This window comes from Otolemur garnettii, unplaced genomic scaffold, assembly GCF_000181295.1.
Source record: "Otolemur garnettii isolate 467f Iridium unplaced genomic scaffold, OtoGar3 scaffold00137, whole genome shotgun sequence".
NCBI classification, from domain to species: domain Eukaryota; kingdom Metazoa; phylum Chordata; class Mammalia; order Primates; family Galagidae; genus Otolemur; species Otolemur garnettii.
The window spans coordinates 1,316,162-1,337,886 of NW_003852532.1; the positions used below are offsets into that span (position 1 = coordinate 1,316,162).

The 21,725-nt window shown below is 45.3% G+C and overlaps 1 protein-coding gene across 1 annotated transcript in view; it reads right to left on the reverse strand.

The window, feature by feature from the left end:
• Positions 1-21,725, reverse strand: part of UNC5C (unc-5 netrin receptor C) — a 393,520-nt gene that overhangs the window by 20,787 nt on the left and 351,008 nt on the right. Inside the window, 2 exon segments of the mRNA XM_012810558.2 lie at positions 9,021-9,254; positions 11,668-11,836. Of these exon segments, the coding sequence (XP_012666012.1) occupies positions 9,021-9,254; positions 11,668-11,836 (403 nt within the window).

Sequence of the window (21,725 nt, forward strand, 5' to 3'; positions counted from 1 at the left end):
AAGGTCCAGCAACACTGCCCCATGTCACTGGCTTCACGACTGACACTCGTGGGTCTCCATGGCACAAAGAACAAAGTGACAAATGTCCAGGGTGCGTCACCTGCTAAACCTCAGAAGAACGACCCTCAGCGACTATGCTGACTGGTGTTTAAGGAACCCACATCTGCCCCCAGATGTTAAGGAGCCTGCATGCTTCTCTCCATCCTTTAATCCTGAGCTGAAAATCGCCCTTGTCATCTGATGATGACAGACTTGTCTCTGCCACAGTGGCTGTCCCCACAGTCTCTGTCACAACTGTGGGTACCTGCATTCCACCCAAGCAGAAGCCAGAAAGAGTGGTTTCCTTTCCAGTTCCCTGCCTGGGGAGGCAGCACCCCCACCCCCACCATCTCCTCCCGGGGTCCCTGGGCCTCAGCCTGCTGAGCTAGGCGGTGGGGACATCTGACTGTCAGCCCAGCCTCTCCCACCTGCTCGGGTCACTGTCCCTGGCGCCCTGCCTGGTGCTGCTGGCTTCTCGCCCTGTGTTCACACTTGGGGCTCTGCCCACCCTCTGCGTCTCTCAGCCTTCCTTCCTCCCTCACAATGACAAGGCTGGACTCCAGCGACCATGTGCAAACATCTCCCTCTCAAGTCACTGTGGTTCTAGGGCTCTGCCTGCTGTTCCCACAGCTGCTGCCGCTTCCAGCCTGCCCAGTCAGGGTGGTTTGTGACACTTTTAAAGCAAAATGCCAAGGGGTGGCTCTCAGGGAAGTGGCCATGTCACTTGTCTGTCTCCGCGCAGACTCTTAGGAAAAGACTCTCTCTCACATTTACGTATTAGGAATAGCACTGTGGAGGTTGTTCTGGACGTCTGATCTCATCCCACATTTCTTTTCACCCTTTAACATGATATTTTTAAACTTCTATATTAGTTTTCTGTTGTTGCCGTATGAAATCACCACCCCTCTGTAGGTCGGGGAACAACACGGGTCTCGCCGGGCTATGGTCCAGGGTTTAGTAGGCCTGCTGCCTTTCTGAGGGCTCGGGGGAAACTTGCCGTTTTGTCTTTTCCACCTTCCAGACGTTTCTCAGTAGCTCACATTTCTCAGCTTTTGATCCCCTTCCCTTTCTTTCAACCCAGACTTGGCACATCTCTCACCTCCCTGAGACTTTGTTCCTTGTCATCCCTGTCGCTCCCTGAGCATAGCTGAGAAAAGTTCCCCACTTCCAAAAATCCAGGTAATTAGCGTGGGCCCAGCAGACAATCCGGGATAATCTTTCCATATCCCACAATCATATCTGCAAAGCCTCTCTTACCGTGTAAGGTAATACGTTCACAGATTCTGCATATTAATGTGTAGATAATTTGGGGGGCATTATTCTGCTACCTCAATTTACATTTTCTCTTCTCTCTTTCAAAAAATAAATTCGACATGGCAGGTCATTCCCAAGATATATAATAGGGCCAGGGCCAAGACTCCTAACAGGATAATAAAGGTCAGTACATTTCGAGGCACCAAAAAGACCCCGTGATGAAAAGCCCAGCCAACCGCACTGCTATCAAACCTGAAATTCACCCCGTGATTATTAATAGATCACAATTAGATTTAATATCTTCATTCAGCCATTATCTTCAAAATGCCACAGTAGTCTAAATACTCACTGAGGGATGGTTAACTGTACCTGGTGCCTATTTTGTGTATTTTGTGCTAAGATATTTAATAACTTTGATATACTTGAATCTTCAAAGGATCTTCGAGGCAGATCAAATTATCATCCAAAGAGGTCAAGTTTAGTGACCAAGCTGATGAGTGACAGAACAACTGAATCAGCCAGCCTGAATCAGGCTTTCGACTATACCACAATATAACAGACTGCCTTCCATATACTTAGTGGGGGAAATTCATCGGGAATCTCTAATGCATTTGCCAATGGTGTTCTCTAATATGTGTTACATCTGTAACTATATGAGTTTAATTTCAGAGACCAGGATTCTAAAGATATGAAACACAGGTCAGGCTAGTGTTGAGGGTGTTTGAGGGAACTGTAAGAAAAGGTATGGTTAATGGGGCCAATTTCAGGGAAGGCCAGTGTTCGAAGGCCTAGAAGAGGCCAGCTTGAGGGGTTCTGGGTTCAGGAAGGTCACAGCTTGCCCTGAGGGACACATCAGGACGACAGTGGGGAAGGTGACAGGTGGCAGGATGACAATTCAACTACTCCCTCTCTGTGTGTATGTACACGTGCATGTTTGTGTGTTGAGACAGGGTCTTGCTCTTTTGCCTCACCTAGACAGCAGTGGCGACCACAGGTCACTGCAACCTCGAACACCTGGCTCAGGCGATTCTCCCGTCTTAGCTCCTCAGTAGCCAACTGATTTTTTTTTCTATTTTTTGTAGTGGGGAGGGTCTTGATCTTGCTCAGGCTATCTCAGCCGCAAGCAATCCCCCCGCCTCCGCCTTCCGAAGTGCTAGGCTTACAGGTAGGACGCTCTGCTCCCATCTTTTCCCTTTAGCGAGCCATCTATGAATGGTACTCTACAGCTGTGGCCCCCCAAAGTATCACACAATCCTCAACTAGACTTGATCCGACCTACTTTCTTTTACTCCACCCTTTCAGCGTTCTCTTCATTCCTCTCTTCTCTTTTCACATGATATGATCTTTCAGAGAGTTGCTATACAATACTGCAGCCCTGATAAAACTAAACTGATCCAAGGAAGATTGTCTGCAGGCCAAACAATTCCGTAAAGCAAGCCAGGTTATGCTGACATATTATCTGGTTCATATCACACATACAGCTGTTAGAAATTCCGTGGACGTCACACGTTGCCTATCTTATATGCAAAGAATTCTTCTTTTAGGTTCTGAACCTCAGAGTTTAGTACACACCCCTTTATTATGAAAGGAGAACCTCATGGACTGTACCCTTTGGACAGTGGGGCAGAAATCTCTTATTTCCACACAGATGTATGTTTCTCCCTGGGTGTTTTTAAACGTACTCCAAACGTAACCTTGCTCTCTATTAATTTCTGGTCTATTTATATTAGGATTTAAGTCTTTGCAAATAATGAAAGGAAAACACCCTTTTTATTACTTTAATCACCTAAAGAGGAGGGAAAAAGGAAAGCTCAGATACACCAAACTCACCCTTTTCAATAGACTTGACCTCTCTATTTGAGCTGATTCCAAGCTATTCTTGCAATTCTTAGCATCTCTATCTTTTATGTGAACTCAAGTTGAACATTGCTCCTACTGGTCCATCATGAACAGGGAGAAAACAATCCCTCCGGAAGCTCGGCATCTGTAGCTCAGTGAGTAGGGCGCTGGCCACATACACTGAGGCTGGTGGGTTTGAGCCCGGCCTGGGCCTACTAAACAACAGCAACTACAACCAAAAAACAGCTGGGTGTAGTGGTGGGGCCTGTAGTCCCAGCTACTTTAGAGGCTGAGGCAAGAGAATCGCTTAAGCCCAAGAGTTTGAGGTTGCTGTGAGCTGTGATGCCACAGCACTCTACTGAGGGGGATATAATGAGACTGTCTTAAAAAAAAAAGTGCTCTGGAAAGGTATAAAAGAATTTCACTGTCTCCCATTCAGCCTTGACGCCTACTCTGGTAGTTACTCCTTGCATTATAATTCTACATCAATGCTTCCAAATTACTAAACATAGCTTCAAAGTTTTAGGTGATCATTTTTGCCCCCAGGCAAACTCAAGGAAATTGATTAAAAAATGCTGCCAAACTCAGAAGTGGGTGAGGAGATGGAAAAAAAATGCATCAGAGTTGTCGATGACCGACTGATGAAGAGGTCTTTCTCTTTTTCTTCCTTTCCATTCACAAGGACAGCACAAGCACATGTGATAAAATGTGATAATTCATATTCTCGAGATGTTCAGTTCTAGACACTGGGCTCTTTGTATCAGCTCTCAAGGACTGTGAGGCTATTATCTCTGAGAATGAGTGTTCCCCTGGGCCTCCATCTCTGCCCTAGCCAAGTGTTTTTGTGGGGTTTTCTGTGATTTGGAAAGAATCCCCAGTACACAGCCTTAACTAAGAAGATACCCAGTCCTGGGAGGCCCACTTTGGGGCATCATTTGCTCTGCTGGAGCTGGGGTGGTGAGGACAGGATGAGCACAAACAAGGAAGCAGAGCTCGTCTGCATCAGAGTCCAGATTGCAAGAGAGGTTGAAGTAAAAGGTTTGGTGGTTTAATGGACAGCAGCTGGGGGAGCCTCCATGCGTGGCCAGGCCACTGTTAAGCATGAAGGAGGCTACAGTACAATCAGGGAGCTCATGAGAGCAGAGGGCACCGGGAAGGACTGCAGTGGGAAAGGTAAGTCAAGAAGAGTTAACTACAGCGACCCAGAGAAGCAGGTGCAGCCTTTAGATCACATCTGCTGAGAGCGTGAGAGACTCAACTAGAAATGTGTGGCTCTCAGAGCAACTCAACAGCCTGGAAGTAGGAGGGGAAGGCTTGTTCAGGGAGGGCGTCCTTGGCTATGGAAATCAGAAAGGCCTGCAGCCACTCAAGATGACAAGAGGTTTCAGGGTGGAAGTGAGTTCCCTCTAAATATGGGAAAGAGCAGATGAGAGTTTGTGACCTGGGAGAACAGAGAAGGCAGAGAGGGCTTCTGAAGAACAAGGGCAGCTTCTGTGCACCTTGTGTGAGAGGGACGGAAGGTGAGACGGTTGTGGTGCAGCTCCTGGCAGTGAAGTGATAGCTAGAAAGGATGAAATCGACAGTATGTGTGTGCTCGTGCAGGGGTCCTCAAACTTCTTAAACAGGGGCCAGTTCACTGCCCCTCAGACCATAGGAGGGCCGGACTGTGGGCCTCGGGATGAGTTGGCTGCTAAGCAGGACAGGCAGCGGCAGCAAAAACACCCAGTGGGCTGGATAAATGTCCTAGGCGGGCTGCATGTGGCCTGCGGGCTGTAGTTTGAGGACGCCTGTGCTAGTGGATAGATAATGTGGGCTGATGTGAAGGCTACTGGAGTAAATGCAGGCTAAGGAACTATAACACAGGTGGGGATGTGGAATCTGAGAGAGCAATGGGAGTGAGATGGGTAGAAAGACCACAGGCAGGTACTGCCAGGATGGGGGTCTGTGCAGGGCTGTGCTAAGGAACCAAATGGGTAAGAAGCAACAGAAGAAAGGGTCAGCGCCTGAAGTAGAGAGAGGCTCCAGAAAGAGGCATGGGATACAAGGGGTATTGTTGCTTTGCCTCTTGGCCTTGTGGTCAGCTAGGGGCGGTGGTCTTCCCTGCAGGCACTGTGAGGTGTTACAGAAGACGCAGTGGCAGGCCGCTTAGTGGAGAAGGCAGGGGACGGGGAGAGAGTGATGGGAGCAGGCTGGGTGTTGTCCTTAACACAGGGTCACCATACATACACACACACATAGGGAAATGGGAAACTGCAGCTAAATGTGCCTTTAGTTACAAATTATTCATTATAAAATTGTACAAAATATTTTCTACAGGTTGATGTAAAAATATAAAACATAATATCATATAAAATATGAGTTCATTAGTTTTTCCTATTGACGGCAACCTTCTGGATACCCTGTAAAGTCAAAAGTTCCAAAAAGATTTGTGGAAGTGTTTAGAATAATAATAATTCTTTCCTTAGCTGCACAGTAAAAGACCCAGGGAGTGTTGTAGAAAACAAAAGAAAACAAAACAAAAACCAACAACGGCAGTAGCCAGACCCATTAGATCAGCACCTGTGGAGTGAGACTTTTTAAAAGCTCCACAACTGACTCGGGCATGCCCTGAGGTTGGAGGAGCAGGAAAGTTTGAGCCGGGAGTGGAGTGGGCATGAAGACGGAGGGCGTCTCTGGGAGGGCTGAGGTGAGGGAGAATATTTCTGGGTAACAGCACTTAGGGAAGCAGGGAGATGGGAGAAAGACTGGCGGGGAGCATTAGCAGGCAGGGTGCCAAGACAGCAGAATTTCGGTGATAAAGGGCCCCTTTCAGCTAATCAGCCCCGAGGTTCCAGCTCCAGCACGGGTATGAGGCAGTGTGGCCGTGACTGAACTAATTGTCTCTTTGCAATTTGGAGAGACCGCTTACCTATAACTAGGATTTTGGTATTTCTGCATTATTAAAAGGCCATGAGGTGCGAGGAAGCCTCATCCATTATTCATGTTTGTTTCAGGCTAAGTGCTAGATCCCCAGGTGCTGAGAATTTATAAATGTCTATTTGGACAGCACTGACCACAACACAAATTGCTCCTGGGGTGTTTTCCCTCTTCCCTTCATCAGTCTTTCTGAGTACTGAGCATTTGCATCTCCTTTGTGCTAATTAAAATGATCAAAATTACTATATAAAACATTACATTTTGCATGGATTTGTGGGTGTATTTCTACTGGGAAGAAAGGTGCCTGAGTAGAGAACCATGGGTGTGAATATAAAATAAAGTGTCTCAAACATTTCGAATATGATGAAATGTCTCCTACGGTATGCTTTTTGCATGTTTTTTTCACCTTGGAATTGTTAAAAAGATTTGCCTTCACCAGACTCCGTGACTCCCCTAGAGATAGTTTTCCCTACGAAGAATTTAAGCCTGGCGTGATTTCTATCCTGACAGCGCCTTAGATGTACCACCTTGGCAAGGCACATAAAAGAAATAACCTTAAGGTTTACACTAGACCTGTGTGTTCACAACACTTACTCAACATTAGAATCTTAAAGCCCCAACTATCAAATTATACCCAGAACCAAGCAGGTGTCATGCCCGTCCACAAGACCACGCTGGTCAAATCCACCAAGAGGAACAGATGATGGCAACAGGCGTTGGGCTTATCTCTCTATTTCCATTTGTGCCCCTACAACCTTTTCCCTCACAGCCTGCTTCCCTGGGAACACAGCCTCAAACACCCGGTTTTCATGCTCCTGCTCTCTGGATGGAAGCTCCAGAAGGAAATTCCCTGATATTCACAAGAAATTTCTTCTCTTGTCTTCGTTGACTCATTTTCCCCCTACTTCTATTCCTCCTCTGGATTCTAACCCTTCTTCAGCCTCTTTGCTGGCTGCCCTTCCTCTGCCCCGGCAACAGCAGGGCTCTTCTCAGTCCCTGGGCTCGACAGTGCGGTGCTTCATGCAACCTCGCTTAGGAGCAGAGCCCAGACTGCAGCCGGCTGCTGGCGGGTGGAGCCTGCTTACTCCACTGAACAGCTGTATGACCTGGAGCGACTTCCTGGAACTTTCTGTGCCTTGGGTTGCACTTCTGTAAATGGAGCTAATGGCATCTCATAAGGTCGTTGTGAAGATTAAATGAGTTAAAATATTTATAACTTTGCTCGGCACGTAGGAAGCTCTCAGTAACGACTATCACTTACGGGACTGTTTACTCCTGGATCCCCGATCACCGTGGATGACAAACAGCACATAACTCTGGTTCCTGATCCTACCTCAAAATCTGCTCCCTAGCAACGCCAGATTCCTCACTGTTGTTTGGGTATCTTTTCTATTAAATAGATGCCCAATTCCTACTTTTATTCAGTATTCCAAAAGAACAGACACAGTTATGGACTGAATGTTCGTATGCCCCCCCCTCCCAAGTTCCTACGTTGTATCCTAACGGGATTGCATCCTGTTGGGTGGTGTGAGGCCTCTGAGCGGTAAGCAGGTCAGGAGGGTGGCACGCTCATGAATGGAATCAGTAACCTTGTACAAGAGACTTCAGAGTGTTCCCCAGACCTCTCTCTACCAGGTGAGGACACAGTGAAAAGTTGGCAGTCGGCAACCTGGGACAGGGCACCTCACCAAGCTCCACCAAGCTGTCACCTTGACCTGACCCCCTACCTCCAGAGTGGTGAGAAATAAACGTTTGCTGTCTAAGGGACCCCTTTATGGTGTGGTGTTACAGCAGCCCAGAGCTCCCTGTCCCGGAGTTTGCCACTGTTAGTTAGAGGCAGAAACTTGATCTTCAGTTCCAGCCATGCAGGGTTAGTGACAGGGTCCTGCGAAGGCTACTGGACCTTTTCCTCCTGTCCCTTCATCTCTCTCCTCTGCCATCCCTTCCCTGCCCCACCACGCATCCCTGGCTCTATATTTTCACTGAAGTCAGACTCATATTTCTAACACACATTTCCAGGCCTGTCTTTCTTCATTTAAACCTCTCCAGTCTCCAAGAATGCAACAAATTGCATCTCAGCTCCTCTCTCTGGCAGTCAAGGCCCATCCTCTGGACAGTTCTACCCACCATTCCAGGCTTACTGGAGACGAGGTGCCTACAGAGAACCTTAATTAATTGTTTGCAGCCACATATTTCTCCACGCCGTCCCTCCACCCAGACACCAAGGATTTCTTCCCGTATTGCTGATTAAAACTCTACCTTTCGTCAAAGCCAGTCTCAAATCTTAGCTCCTTTTCAAATCTCCTCAAACTAACATGGTGCCCCCTCTTCTCCCGAATTCCCGCCGAAGCCCGCACATCTCAGCCCGCAGTATCACCCGCTGAACTGCCCCATCCCTGGCATCTTTCTTCGATTTCTCCTTCCAGATCATAACTTCTTCAAAGGCACTTAACTCTCTCCCTTAAAGCTTCAAATGGGATGAAACGAACGGCAATAATCGCACCAAGAATTAAGCTCATTTATTGCGCAAAGCAGCAGTCTGTCGCCAACGCCAACCCTCTCCCTCCATGAAAAGAATGGGGAAGCGTATTAAGGAAACGGCGAGGGCCCCACGCACAGCCGCAGTGACGCCGCAGTGACACCACGTCCCCTGTAGGAAGGGAGCAGCTGAGATAAACTGGAAGTACATTATTTACCTTCCACAGCTCTCCTTGCCCAACTCTTCTAAATTTTTCATTGAAAGAAATCAAGGAAGGTAAACGAGGTAGCCCTTGGGAGGAAGGAGCAGAAAGGAAACAGCTCCTCTACCAGCGGGCCTCAGAGCAATGTCCACTCTGGTTTTTAAACTGCGTCCTCTGGCACGTGGGCGCACGTGCGGACACCCGGTCACGCGCCCAGGTGGCGCAGCGTCTCCAAACCTTGCTTTCCAGGTGCAGATGAAGAGGGCAGGGCAGGGCAGGCGCGCCGCTTACCTTCAGGGCATCCTGGGTGTCGTCCAGACAGTAGACGCGGATGCTGTACTCCAGGGAGGAGCAGCACAGGGGCCCGAACAGGGCCAGCTTCAGGCGCTTGGCGGCGGCTTTGGTGGTGGACTGGCCGACCAGGGCGTAGGTGCAGAGGTTCTCCGTGAGGATGTGGCAGGCCTCCGCGTCCAGCTGCACGTAGCAGGGGGTAGTGAAGTTTTCCTCTCCGACCACCACCACATCCTGGGGGACAAGAAGGAAGGGGCCACTCTGAGCCACTGGGGACAAGTGCCCGTCACCATGGGCGGTGGCAAGTGCTGACGGATGGAGCAGGACCTCTACTTCCCTGATCTTTTTATTTCTCAGGCTGATGATACATCTACTTCTATTCCTCATCGTTATTTTCTTTCGGCTATTGCCTTTAAACTGAAAATATTCTTCATTTAGATGCCCTTTATTAGTATGTGTTGGTCTTCCAAAAAAACTTCATTTTCCCTAAAAGTCTACATGTTTAAAAAGAATTCGAGGAATTAAGGAACTGTGCAAGGGTACGTTGTCTCGCAATTCAATTATGGTCTCCAAAGCTCCCCTGATTGCTTTTCCTAAATCATCTTGATGGTCAGATTCTATGGAAAGTAAGGTAACGTAACCTTCATGCCCTTAAGACACAGTTCTCTGTTATTTTTCATGGAAGCCATTCAATGGTCTACTCTTTTACACTTTGAAAATAGTAAGAAATAAAAAATAAGGGAAAATGATGCTTTTTGCAAAAAATAACTACCAATTCAACCAGGTTTTGATTTATCCATATGGCTCAGGCCACAGAATAAATTATCTGAAAGACCAAGTGTAGGGTCCTTTAACCAAGGTTATAACCCCAGGGCTTCCTGGGGCAGCCGGGTGGGGCTGTCAGGTGGGCAGGGGAGGAGGCAGTTAGAAGCCCCGTAGCCCACGGCTGCCACATAGGAATACGTGGGCCAAACCTTGTCTCCTCTAAGAGAGGCTGGAAGTTCTTATTTTTAGAAACTTCTAATTAATTCAATTTTAAAAGAAAAATCACATGCAGGAGAAATAAAACACAAGCCTGAGTGTGATTCAGTCTGTGTATCCAGCTATTTAATTTCAGCAGGGCAGGACCCCCGTCCACTTTGCTTCTCACTGCCTCCCAGGGGGCCTGCCTCACGGTGACTGTCCAGTAACCATTTGTTGACAAAGTAAATGTTTTGTCATAAATTTAGCTCCCAGGGCCACATGAAGATGTGACAGGAGTGGCCACCTAGGTGACTGTTTATGAGTCGGGCCGGACAACATCATCTGGGTTACAGTAAGAGCTGTGTTCTAATGACATCAGTGAAATCATTTCTTCAACTGAACCTATCCCCCCAAAGATGCTCAGACTGAAAAGGAAAATAGAAAAGGAGCTCATCACCCCAGCTTTATTCCAGCCCCCCGCAGGGCACTCGGATAGAAGTGGCTTTCTCCAGCAGAACAAAGGCAAACCCCAAGTATCACCTAGTGGTGACGTGTTAAAGGAAGCCTCCTGAAGATACCGACAAGGATAAAGAGGCCCATGTCCCAGGCCGCACAAACATGGGGCTGTTTTCATAAGGATTGTCCCCTTCTACTCTCCTCATCTGCTAAGTTTATTGTTGTTGTTGTTACTCAAACCAGGTAGGGTAAAATAGAATCATGCAAAGAATTTTTCCTCCTGTGAGATTAAGACTTTGAGATATTCTCCAGGTAAATCATTTAAAGCTTCAGTGGAATTGCAGGTAGATCTGGTTAACTCTGGTCTTATTCATTCATTATGGCCAAGACTACAGCATGTCCAGGGAAAGGAGATTGTCCCAGGTCATCCCAGGGTTGCCCTGCTACTCTTCTAACTTCAGAACTGTGTTTTCCTAAAATATAAAGAGTCCCAATCTTCATATATATTTTTTCTAAAATTTTTTTCCTAAAACACCTGGAAGTAATCACAAAGTATATAAACGTACTTTACATAGTAACAACTTCGTATTTTACATAATTAAAATTTCACATAAATATAAATTTGTAGTGTATAGGTCTTATGATTATTGGATATTTTTTGACACACATATTCCCAAAATACAGGTTCTAAGTGAAAGACTCTGATGTAAGGAACGAGACCTGTTTAAGGCATTGTCCTTACGAAATGACAATGACGACAGCCTCAGACAGTCAAGATGCCACACGTTTTCTTCCTTCTAAGGGAACTTTGGATATACATCCTTTCTTTTTTTCCCAGATTCAATTCACAAGAACTAAATCTCAGGTCTGACTGTCTGCAGGTAAGCACCCAGCATTTTCTGGCCCAGATGTCAATTAACATTTCTCTGCCTGCAAATTAAAAGCATATTTGTGAGTATCTCTTCCCAAAACATAGTATCTATATGCCAACTATATCCCAGAAGGGGCTTGTCTAAGTCTCATAAGGGCTCTTTTCCTATAAGTTAGTTAACTTATCATTTTCTCTGTCCTCATCAGCCAGAAGTTAAAGCACTCAGGAACAAGCCTGTCTGTTTCTCATGCATTTGAACATGAGGTAAAATCCCTTCCAAGTTTTGCTTTAAAAACCGAAGGTGCCCCATAATTGCTCTTGCTCATCTGCAAAAGGCTTGGTCTCAACGGAGCTCACCTCCCACTGTCCCTGTGCTGCCTGGTTCCTTAGCTGTATCTTCCAGTCCTCGGTACTGGGGTCCGCACAGTGATGCATCGTGAGGATGACGGGGCGAGTCAGCAGGGCTCCTGGGGGCCCACAGCTCACCACAGGGGTCAAGAGTGTCTGACAGTCTTCCATGGGTGGCCTGGGAGGACAGCAGAGAATGGCATCAGGAATATTTCCATAGTGTTTATGCATCATGCACTCGAAATTGGAGATCCAAAGTTGCATCAAAAATTCAAGTAGTTTTCTCTGGGAGTTTTTCTTTTTTCTTTTTGGCTGGGGCATACATGTGGGAGGGGAAGTGAGGCAGAATTAAATGCTCTCTATACCAGGATTTTCATCTTTCAAGACTGGGTCTTTTTGAGAACAATAAATATCCCAACATCTTTTTGAACTCTTTCTCAGACACGGTCCTGCCTTTGGTCGCTTCCTCTGAATTCATACCCGGATACTTTAGGGATGGAAGGAGAAAGAATAGTCCTCGTGAAGTTACATAACCAGCTTTTCTGATAACGCTTGCTATTGGTCTCACAAGGTTTTAAATGCTTTTTTGGTTTTAGGACCTAACTTGAAAAATGTTTTAAAAAATATCACTTCAGAATGAGGACACCCTTGAGCTAAACTTAGTCCAAATGACTTTCGGGATAATTCCAGCTAGTGCAAAGATTCACTCTTTCAAATATGACCAGAAAGAATACAGCACTGTATTTCGAGAGCCATTTAAAATAAGGTGGTTTTCCTTGTGTCCTTCATACTCAGAGGATCTGGGCATAAATAATCTCAAGGATCCAAATGTCTTATTTTCATATGTATTTTAAATGCCTTAAATTTCTTCCCTAACAAGATTATAATCAACATGCAAATGGATAAATGACTCAACCTTTCAGCTACTTTGTGAGGAAGTAATCCCACAGGTGGTGAGTGGACTGCCCAAGTCTCACCACTAACAAGGGCTAGTTAGTACTGAGACAAAACCTCTCACAACACGCCCTAACTATTCTATCAGAATAGCATAGCTCTCAAAATCATGAACACATAAAACTCTAGACGGGCCCTAAGGGGGCCTTACCGCAAACCAGAGCCTCTCTACAACTTGGCGGGCATGTGGTTGGTGCTTTACACACATTCAGAATGACAGTCCACTGAAATGTCACCTCATTGATTATCAAATCAAATTTACAACATATTCTTACTTAGAATGAACAAAATCTGCCTGCCTGAAATTTCTTTCCACGTACCTCTCCCCTTTCTCTAGCTTATTTGGTTTCACTTATCTGGAGACTGTTATGACGTCTCCACTGTCTTCTTCATTACAGACCAAACATCTTCAATTTTTTCAACCTCAGCTACAAAAGAGGAATTTCCACGTCTCTTCCATGTCTCCATTGTCATATGGATGCTTGTCTGTGTTTCAATGTCCTCAGTAAAATGGGGGCATCTTGGGTTCAATACTCAAGCTCATAGTATCAAAAGGCTGCTCTGTGATGTGGAGCATGTAGTCACCTGCACCCCTCACAAAACTGTTGCCTAAGATCAGTGATTTTTAACTGATGTGTGCCACAAAAATTTTTAAACATCATTAAATATTTTCAAAAGAAGTTTAAAGCACAGTCAGTATATTCTTTTTTCTTTTTTACTCTTTTTTTTTTGAACAACATAATTTAAGTGCACCATGATTAGATTATTCTCAACCAATTAATTACTTTAAAATATTTAGTGGGCTCCAGTTAGATGGGAAGATGGAGATGGTAGGGTATGGGTAAGCATAGCATTTATAAAATGAAGCTTTGATGCCCCAAGGAGTTCAAGAAATTCATTAAAGCTGACCACTTTTAGTATTCCTAACGTGAAAGGCTCTTAAGCTAAGGCTATATAGTTTTACAGTTGTAACGATGGCTTTATACCCACAAATTTGTATTTAGCTTTCTAATTTCACCTTAATTGTTTCAGGGAAAATTTCAGGCTATATATTTTTTAATGCTACATCTTTCCTCTAAATATTGGCTGTCTCTCTCAGTTTTTATCCTCCATAAATCTGATATGCCTGCTATTTATGTCCTCATCCCAACCATTGATAACACCATACATAACACAAGAATAGGGCAAAAGCAGAGATCTATTCAAGGACACCATTGGAAACTGCTATCCAGTCTGACATCAATACTTTTAGTTACTTAATTCAACCAAACAGTAACCCATTCAAATAAACATTGTCTAGTTCATATCTTTTGATCTTATTCACATGAATATTATGAGGGATGTAGCAAATTCCTTTATGATTACAATGCTCAATTGAAATTAATTTTTCCCAAATATTTATCTACAGTTTCTATATGTTATATAATCTGATAGTTTGTATCTATGCTTACCCTCATTCAGCACTCAATGAATTATAGTATCTATTATGTTTAATATTGTTGGAAGATAATTCTATATGGATTTCTCATATTTCTTGATGTTCCTGACTGTCTTTAAAGCATGCTTGTCAAGAAATCTCCTTGGAAGATAATATACTTCTGGAACAAATGACGGGCATGTCTACATCTCATTATAAAAGACTCAGTTTCCATAAGCTCAAGAGCTCAGAGCACGGCCACTGAATGTGGAGACATCATATGACCCACTGATGTCACTATTTCTGAACTGGGGCTCAGGAAACCAGCATAAAAATGATGAAACTCTGTATAGTGTGATTGCTGCTAAGTAATACATTGTCCTTTGTTTCTGACCCAAGAATTTTTGTCTCTATCAGCATCCATAAAACTGTGGCTGCTAACCTGGTAGCTCACAATCAAGTTCAAATTTTATTATTTATTTTTTGGGGGGACAGAGTCTCACTTTGTTACCCCTGGTAGAGTGCCTTAGCATGACAACTCATAGCAAACTCAAACTCTTGGGCTCAAGAGATTCTCTTGCTTCAGCCTCCCAACTTCTGGGACTACAGGCTCCTGCCACAACACCCGGTTATTTTTTAGAGACAAGGTCTTCCTCTGGCTCAAGCTGGTCTTGAACCTGTGAGCTTAGGCAATTCACCTGCGTCAGCCTCCCAAAGTGCTGGGATTACAGACATAAGCCACCACACCCGCCCAAGTTCAAATTTTAAAATTCTCACAGTTAACTAATATCAATTGTAAGAACTCAAATTTGGCATATTTTCCCCTTAATAATTCCTGGCTATCACTGCCTCCTGTCACATTCTAAAATTGTACTAGGAGTCCACCAACCTATGGCTTTAAGCCATATTTAAAAAGCCAAAACAGTTTTTACCTGTTTCTTATGCTTTAAAATCATCTTCAATCTCACTAAGTAACAACACAGGGTCCTTTACTAAACCTAAAGTTATCCAGGTATTTACATTTGTGTCACAAGGGTATTGGTAGCCGTGTGAGACCTTGTCATTATCCCATTCACTGCCTTGGTTCTTATTTCCTTTTAATCCAGTTTATCCTCCTTCCAGTCTGAATTCTATTCTGTTAGAACAGCGGTTCTCAACCTGCGGGTCGTGACCCCTTTGTAACAATAAAAATACATTGCGGCATTAGGAAGGTTGAGAACCAGTGTCTTAGAACATTAGGGAGGTTCTGATTTCATTATGTCATAGTTCATATCACACTCTCTGCCTTGAGCACGAACTTTGTTATTGCTTGATTTTCCTCCCCTGAGAGAAAAAGCAATGACTGCACTTTCCCCCTTGAGCACTACCCTTCCTTTTTAGTGATACGTGTACCTTGAAAAGTGAGTATTCAAGTTTTGAGAAGGAGACTAAAGCAGCATCTATTTCAAGTGGCCCTCACAATATAGTTGGGGATTGGAAACACCTCTCTCCCCATCTGGTGTGAGCAGTCGCTGCTTGAGACAGCAGGGCAGAGGGGTTCCTCTGTCACTGACTTGGAACAGAAGGGAGAAGAAGACTCCCTGCTGGGCTGGGGAGCTGTCAGGCCTGCGCTCTCCAAGCACACCCCTGGCATGCAATATTGATGGACACCATTCTCACAGGGACAGCCAGGGAAGGAGGCGGGAAGGAGGGGCAGGAGGTGTCAAAAGAATTTATTAACTCAGTGAGGTGCAAGAATGTAATGAATAGGGAAGTGGAATTCATAAGAGGGAATGGAAAACAAAGAAGAAATAACGGTCAGAATTTCTTACATGTTTTCAAGAGGACAGAAGTGTGTTGAACTTGGAATTATTTCTGAGCATATAGGAGCGACGTCAGCAAGATCAGATTTAACCATGCGAAAACAAAGGTCAGAGTGTCTAATTTCCCATTGTCTTTATTTGTATAAAAGGAGGATATTAAGATACAGAAAAGAAAATTGTCGAAGATAAATATTTCTGATTCCCGTTTTTGCAAGGAAGGGCTTTACTCCCTTGCGTCTCCTGTGTGACTGAAACTGTGCAAGGAGTCTGCAAATATGAACTGCAGATGATACAGAAATGAGCAGAAAGCAGCAGAGAAGCTGAAATTCTGCCCCAAACAATGATTAAAATTTGAAGTGCTTCTCACAGTCCAAGATGGACAGTATCACCGTAAATGCTGACTGGGTTCTGAGGCCCGAAGAACCAAGCCCACAGAGAGAAATCATAGTTTCTTGTCAGAGATAGTTTCTCATCCTTTGCTTTCTGTGGTCAGGGAGGAGAACTTCCACTAGACTAAAGTGCATAATTTTCAAAACTTTCATCGGAGCGACTGCCTTTGCTGCTCGGGGCGCACCTGTAACATAGTTAGAGTATTCATAGTGTCTCTTTTCCAGAAGAGGAAACTGAAATGTGGAGATATTAAGCATTTTTCCAAGGATGCAAAGCTAGTCCTCAGCCAAGCCAGATTTCACACGCAAGTCATTTAATTTTGTTCCCACACTGGACTCCTTTGGGCTGCTTGTAATGGGCCTAGGGCCTTGATAAGCTTTTCCCATCTGTGCACTAAAGCTCAAAACTTCCTGAAAAGAATCTGTCTCTGCCCGCCTCTGTGTGGACATGAGATGCCTTCTATAAACACATGTGTCCTTTGTCAGGTCCCTCAGGATGACAGTCCCACCCCAGGCTCAGCTGCCTTTGAAAGCACACGCCTTCACACATAACTGGCAACTTGAAGCATTTGCACTCTGGGTACCTGACAGGGAATATCTAACTCACTTGCTATCAAAAGCTCAATTGTGCAAAAATAATATTTATAGAAGCCACTCGGCAGGCCTGCCACCATTTCCCCAGAGAGACCAAAATCTGTCCCTGGATTAAGGCAGAGCAGCCAGGCATCCTGCTTAGCTACTTCTGAAGACATTAACGGAAGCGGCTGTAGAAGCTCATCCCTGCTTTTATTTTAAAAATGCTGTTCATTATACTAACAAAAGGTCTTCTCTATGAGGAAGAATAATTGACCTTCCTCTGGTTGTATTTTATTTCTTTTTGCAGTTTTTGGCCAGGGCTGGGTTTGAACCTGCCACCTCTAGCATATGGGCCAGCGCCCTACTCCTTTGAGCCACAGGCGCCGCCCCCTCTGGTTGTATTTTTTTCCTCACAGACTTGTGAGTCTTATAACTTAACCTGTCCCCCTCTTGAAAAGATTAGAAATATTAAATGTGTGACACAGTACCAGAAATGTGCTGGAAATTCCATCAAATGTTTTATATTCTAACTGCTCATCTGACTTTATCTTATCTTTTATAACCTTATTTCTCCATTTTCTTATCAATTTTCATCTATTTGTTTAATTTTTTTCCTCCCATTGAAAATTATGTGTTTTCATAAACTACCTTGAAGTATTTCTTCTCAAGTAGGATTTCAATAAAGAAACTGTCAAGAACAGTGAGAGAATAAGATTTAAATAGACCCAGACTCACTAACACCCCATCTTTGATCATTTTATAGCGATTACTTCAAAACTGAGGAAACTGGGACTCATGAATGAAAAGCGATCTTTGCTAAAGGAGAAATACCATGGAGTTTTGCTGAGAAATAACAAATAACATCCACTACTATTTCACAAAGTTCTAGGCAGTGACATGTTAGACAAAAACTATCTCCTAAATGATTACCTACGATCCTAACTCATTATTATTTATAAATACTACAGAGTGTCCCAAAAGTCACCCCTAAAATTGCCTTACATAGGGAAAATGGGAAAGTATAGCTAACTATACCTTTATTTGCAAAACATTGATTAGAAAATTTTACAAAGAGGTGGCTAACACAGAGAATATTTTGTAAAATTTTGTTACGAATCCTTCATAAAGGTATGTTTAGTGACAATTCTCCCATTTTCTCTACATATGGCAACTTCAGGGCTAATTTTGGGTCACCGTGTAGATATGCTAGTTGTTAGTTGCCCCACTACTAACTCATACCGGGACACCTGTTTTTTGGAGGGAGGGACAAAGTCTCATCTGCTGCCCCGGTAGAGTGCAGTGGTATCATCACAGCTCACGGTAACCTCAAACTCCTGGGCTCAGGCAATCCTCCTGCTCCTGCCTTGACCTCCTGAGTAGCGGACAGATACCTGTCAGCTAACTTGAACCCCTGAGCTCAAGCATAAGCCACTGCACCCAGCCAATTTCAATGAGGATTTCACCAATTAAAAAAATCCCAGGCCAGAGGCAGCGCCTGTGGCTCACTTAATAGGGCGCTGGCCCCATATACTGAGGGGTGGTGGGTTCGAACCTGGCCCCAGCCAAACTGCAACAAAAAATAGCCGGGTGTTGTGGCGGGTGCCTGTAGTCCCAGTTACTCGGGAGGCTGAAGCAAGAGAATTGCCTAAGCCCAGGAGTTAGAGGTTTCTGTGAGCTGTGTGACGCCACAGTACTGTACCGAGGGTGATAAAGTAAGACTCTGTCTCTAAAAATAAAGAAAAAAAGAAAATCTCAGGCCAGATGCAGAGGCCCACGCCTGTAATCCCAGCACTTTGGGAGGCTGAGAGGAGGGTGCTTGGGCCCAGGAGTTTGGAGTTGCAGTGAAAGCTATGACAGCACCACTGCCCTCCAGCCCAGGCAGCAGAGTGAGAGTGTGTCTCAAAAAACCCAAAACACAACAACAACAACAACAAAAACCCGAAAGGTTACCAATGTCCTAAAGTTGACAAATCAAATAATCCGATAACCTTGTTATTTCTCTTCCTCTTTCTGCACATTCTAATTTTAACAGCAGCTCTGTGTTGAAGCTCCATCTTAAGCTCCCTTTGCCATTGACTTCTGAGATCCTGTAACACCACGGTTTGTGTGTTTACCCTACAAACACCCCTTCCTATTCAGGAGGAGCCTCTAGCCTTCAGGTTCAGTACTGTGCTAGAACTAGCTCCTCTCTGCCTGTCCTGGCGTGTTGTACTTACTTTCCCTCATCACACCCAAACTGAACAGGAATAGTCCCCAAAGTTCTTTCCTCAGTTCTTTCTTTCCGCCCCTGCCTTTTCTCCGTGGGAGGTTCCTTCCCTTCTTGACTTCACTGCTGTCCCCAGGCGGCATCCACACCCCTCGCACACTGCACCCATCAGTCAGTCGGAATCTGTCCTCTCCCCCTCGGCCCGTTCCTGCTTCTGACTTTGCTCTCACAGTTCTCCCGGTGCCTGAGGCTTGATTTCTGGATGTATTTGGTGTGTTTGTCCCTCCTGTCCAACGCCTCAAGCCAGTTGTAAAATTCTTTATCTTTGGACATGCATTTCTCTTTGCAATCTCTCCGACTCAGGCCTGGCTCGTGCCCTCTCCTCCCCCCTAGACTCTGCCCCAGGCACCTGCAGCCATCATCAGATTAATCTTGAGGAAGCTCTGCTATGCCTGTGTCCCTCACAGGCTCAGAAACCTTCGTGGCGACCCACAGTTTACATAAGGGTGTTCTATTTACCTTTATATTTGGAATTTCTAAATTGATTTTTGTTGCCTTTTCTGATAAACCCAGTAGGCAAGTACAGAGTGTGGAGAAAAGGGAAAATGACCTTTCATATCATCAGTTGAAACTGTTTTTCAGTAAGAACTGATAAAGGGCAAAGAGTCTGAGTTGGATTCACTTTTTTAAAACTGTGACTAGAAACAAGGCAGAAAGGCCCATGTTAGTGGCATTAATTGTGGAAATTGTATCCCCAGGGAAATGCAAAGGCCTTGCGGTCTCCCAGGAGATCTGTGCCCCAGCAGAGCTGGGGACCCTGAGCCGTCAGAGACCGCCGGTCCCCTCTCTGAGGCTCATCCAGGGAGTTCGTCTGCCAGCCTGTGCTCCCTCTTAGAGCACAGTCAGCAGTGCGAAGGCCCCTCCTGTCACATCCACTCCGCCACAAGTAATTCAGTTCACGCCTCCCTTCAGACTATTCCCACCAGCAGATGACCAGCTGGAAACCAGCCAATTGGAAACACACCCAGTTTTAGATGCAATAAAAGGAATCCAAGAAAAAGAAAGTAAGAGAAAAATGCTCAGAATGTAAAATAACATCCCCATCTCCTGATGTCCTCGCAGAGTCTCCTCCCCGGAAGGTCTGTCTCATGTCACGTGAGCATAGGTGGCGTCTTCAGTGAGCAACAGAACGGGCGTCTGACACTGTCTTGTAAGACGGAGGCACAGGCTGCCTGGCTCCTGCACTGGCGCCAGGTGGGGGGGTGTGGGGGGGTGACACATCGGGAGGCAGAAGAGCTTCAGGATCAGCTACACCGGGGCTGGCATTCGGCCTCCCTCTGTTATTAGCTGTGAGGCCTCCACAAGGCCACAGGACTGCCCTGTGCCTCCCTCCGCGCCTCCAACTTTAAAGTGTAGTTCTTCATAATGTGCAGAGTGCAGTGTGGGACAAATGAAATGGAGAGGTTGAGGAAACGCAGCGATGCTTTGTATCAGGACTGTGTTCAAAAGGACATTCCTGTTATTGTGTTTTCACACTAAAAACGCATCCAGTCAACATGGCCCTGGTGAAGGACTCAACTACAACTTGAACTTCACCTGAGAATTGGAAACAATGTAACCTAAACATCCCTACCCTCATATTAATATGTAATAAAGAAGGAAAAAAAACCACTTCTAGTATAAACAGCAAATTAATGAAGCGAGGACCTGCCATTCACCTGACAGGGCTCTCCTCTTGCTGTTCCCTCTGTCATGGTCTCTGCTGTGCAGTGTCTTTGGACTCCTTGAGCTTTCTGCAGCTTTATCTTTATGAACAGAACTCCTCGATGCGCACCAAGTTCAGGGGAGTAGTTAGCCCCCTGTGTGCCTGACTTCTGGTGGGAGGCCCGCAAGGAGTCAGAGTTGCCTTTTTGTTATAGGCAGAGGCAGATCAACTGAAAAGCAGAATTGTCTAGCTTTCTGAGTTTTCTGTTTTCTCTCTCCTTCATCTAAAACGTACAGTTATCCTGGTTAGGGATCCTGGTTAGGGTGCCAACTAAACTCTGGGAAGATTATCAGAGCAGCGACGTGAGAGGAAACACCTTTCAGCGTCAGCCCCTGCGGCTGCAGCTCCTTAAGGTTGGAGCCTCAGCTGAAGGTGACCATAATTGGATGGAAAATAAGAGACCCAGAGCATCGCACAGTTTCTCAGCATAAAGCACAAGCCGATTCTTATTTTCTGTATAAACCAAATGTCTGTGTGGGCGAAGGCCTTGATGGATGGATGTGTTTAATGCTACCCTTGATCCTGGACAAGTGAGAGAAGAAGAGAGAGAAAGAGGCTTTGGAGTCGGCTAATCGTCTTCTCTCTGCCGCAAAAGGAGGGCGCGAGCTCGGAGGGGCTGTGAGCGTTGCTTTGCGTGGGGGATGAAGACAATGAATATTTGATGCAGGTAAATATAAGCCTTTTAGTGATTTTCTGTTGCTCAAAATTAAGGCATGAATAATGCTCAAGGAATTGTATTGTGTTCTTAGGCCAGGGTTTCTGTAGGTGGACGTACACCATCCCAGGGAAAGAATGTGCTGGGGCCACCTATAAACACCTGTGTCGCCACCCGAACGTGTAATAAAGGAGCATTTTGGCTACTGGAGAACAGGACTAAAAACACATGTTTTTCTGAGGATGAGAGAAAAGAAAGGAGAAAGGTCCAATGTGTTATGAGGACGACCCGGCTCTACCTCGG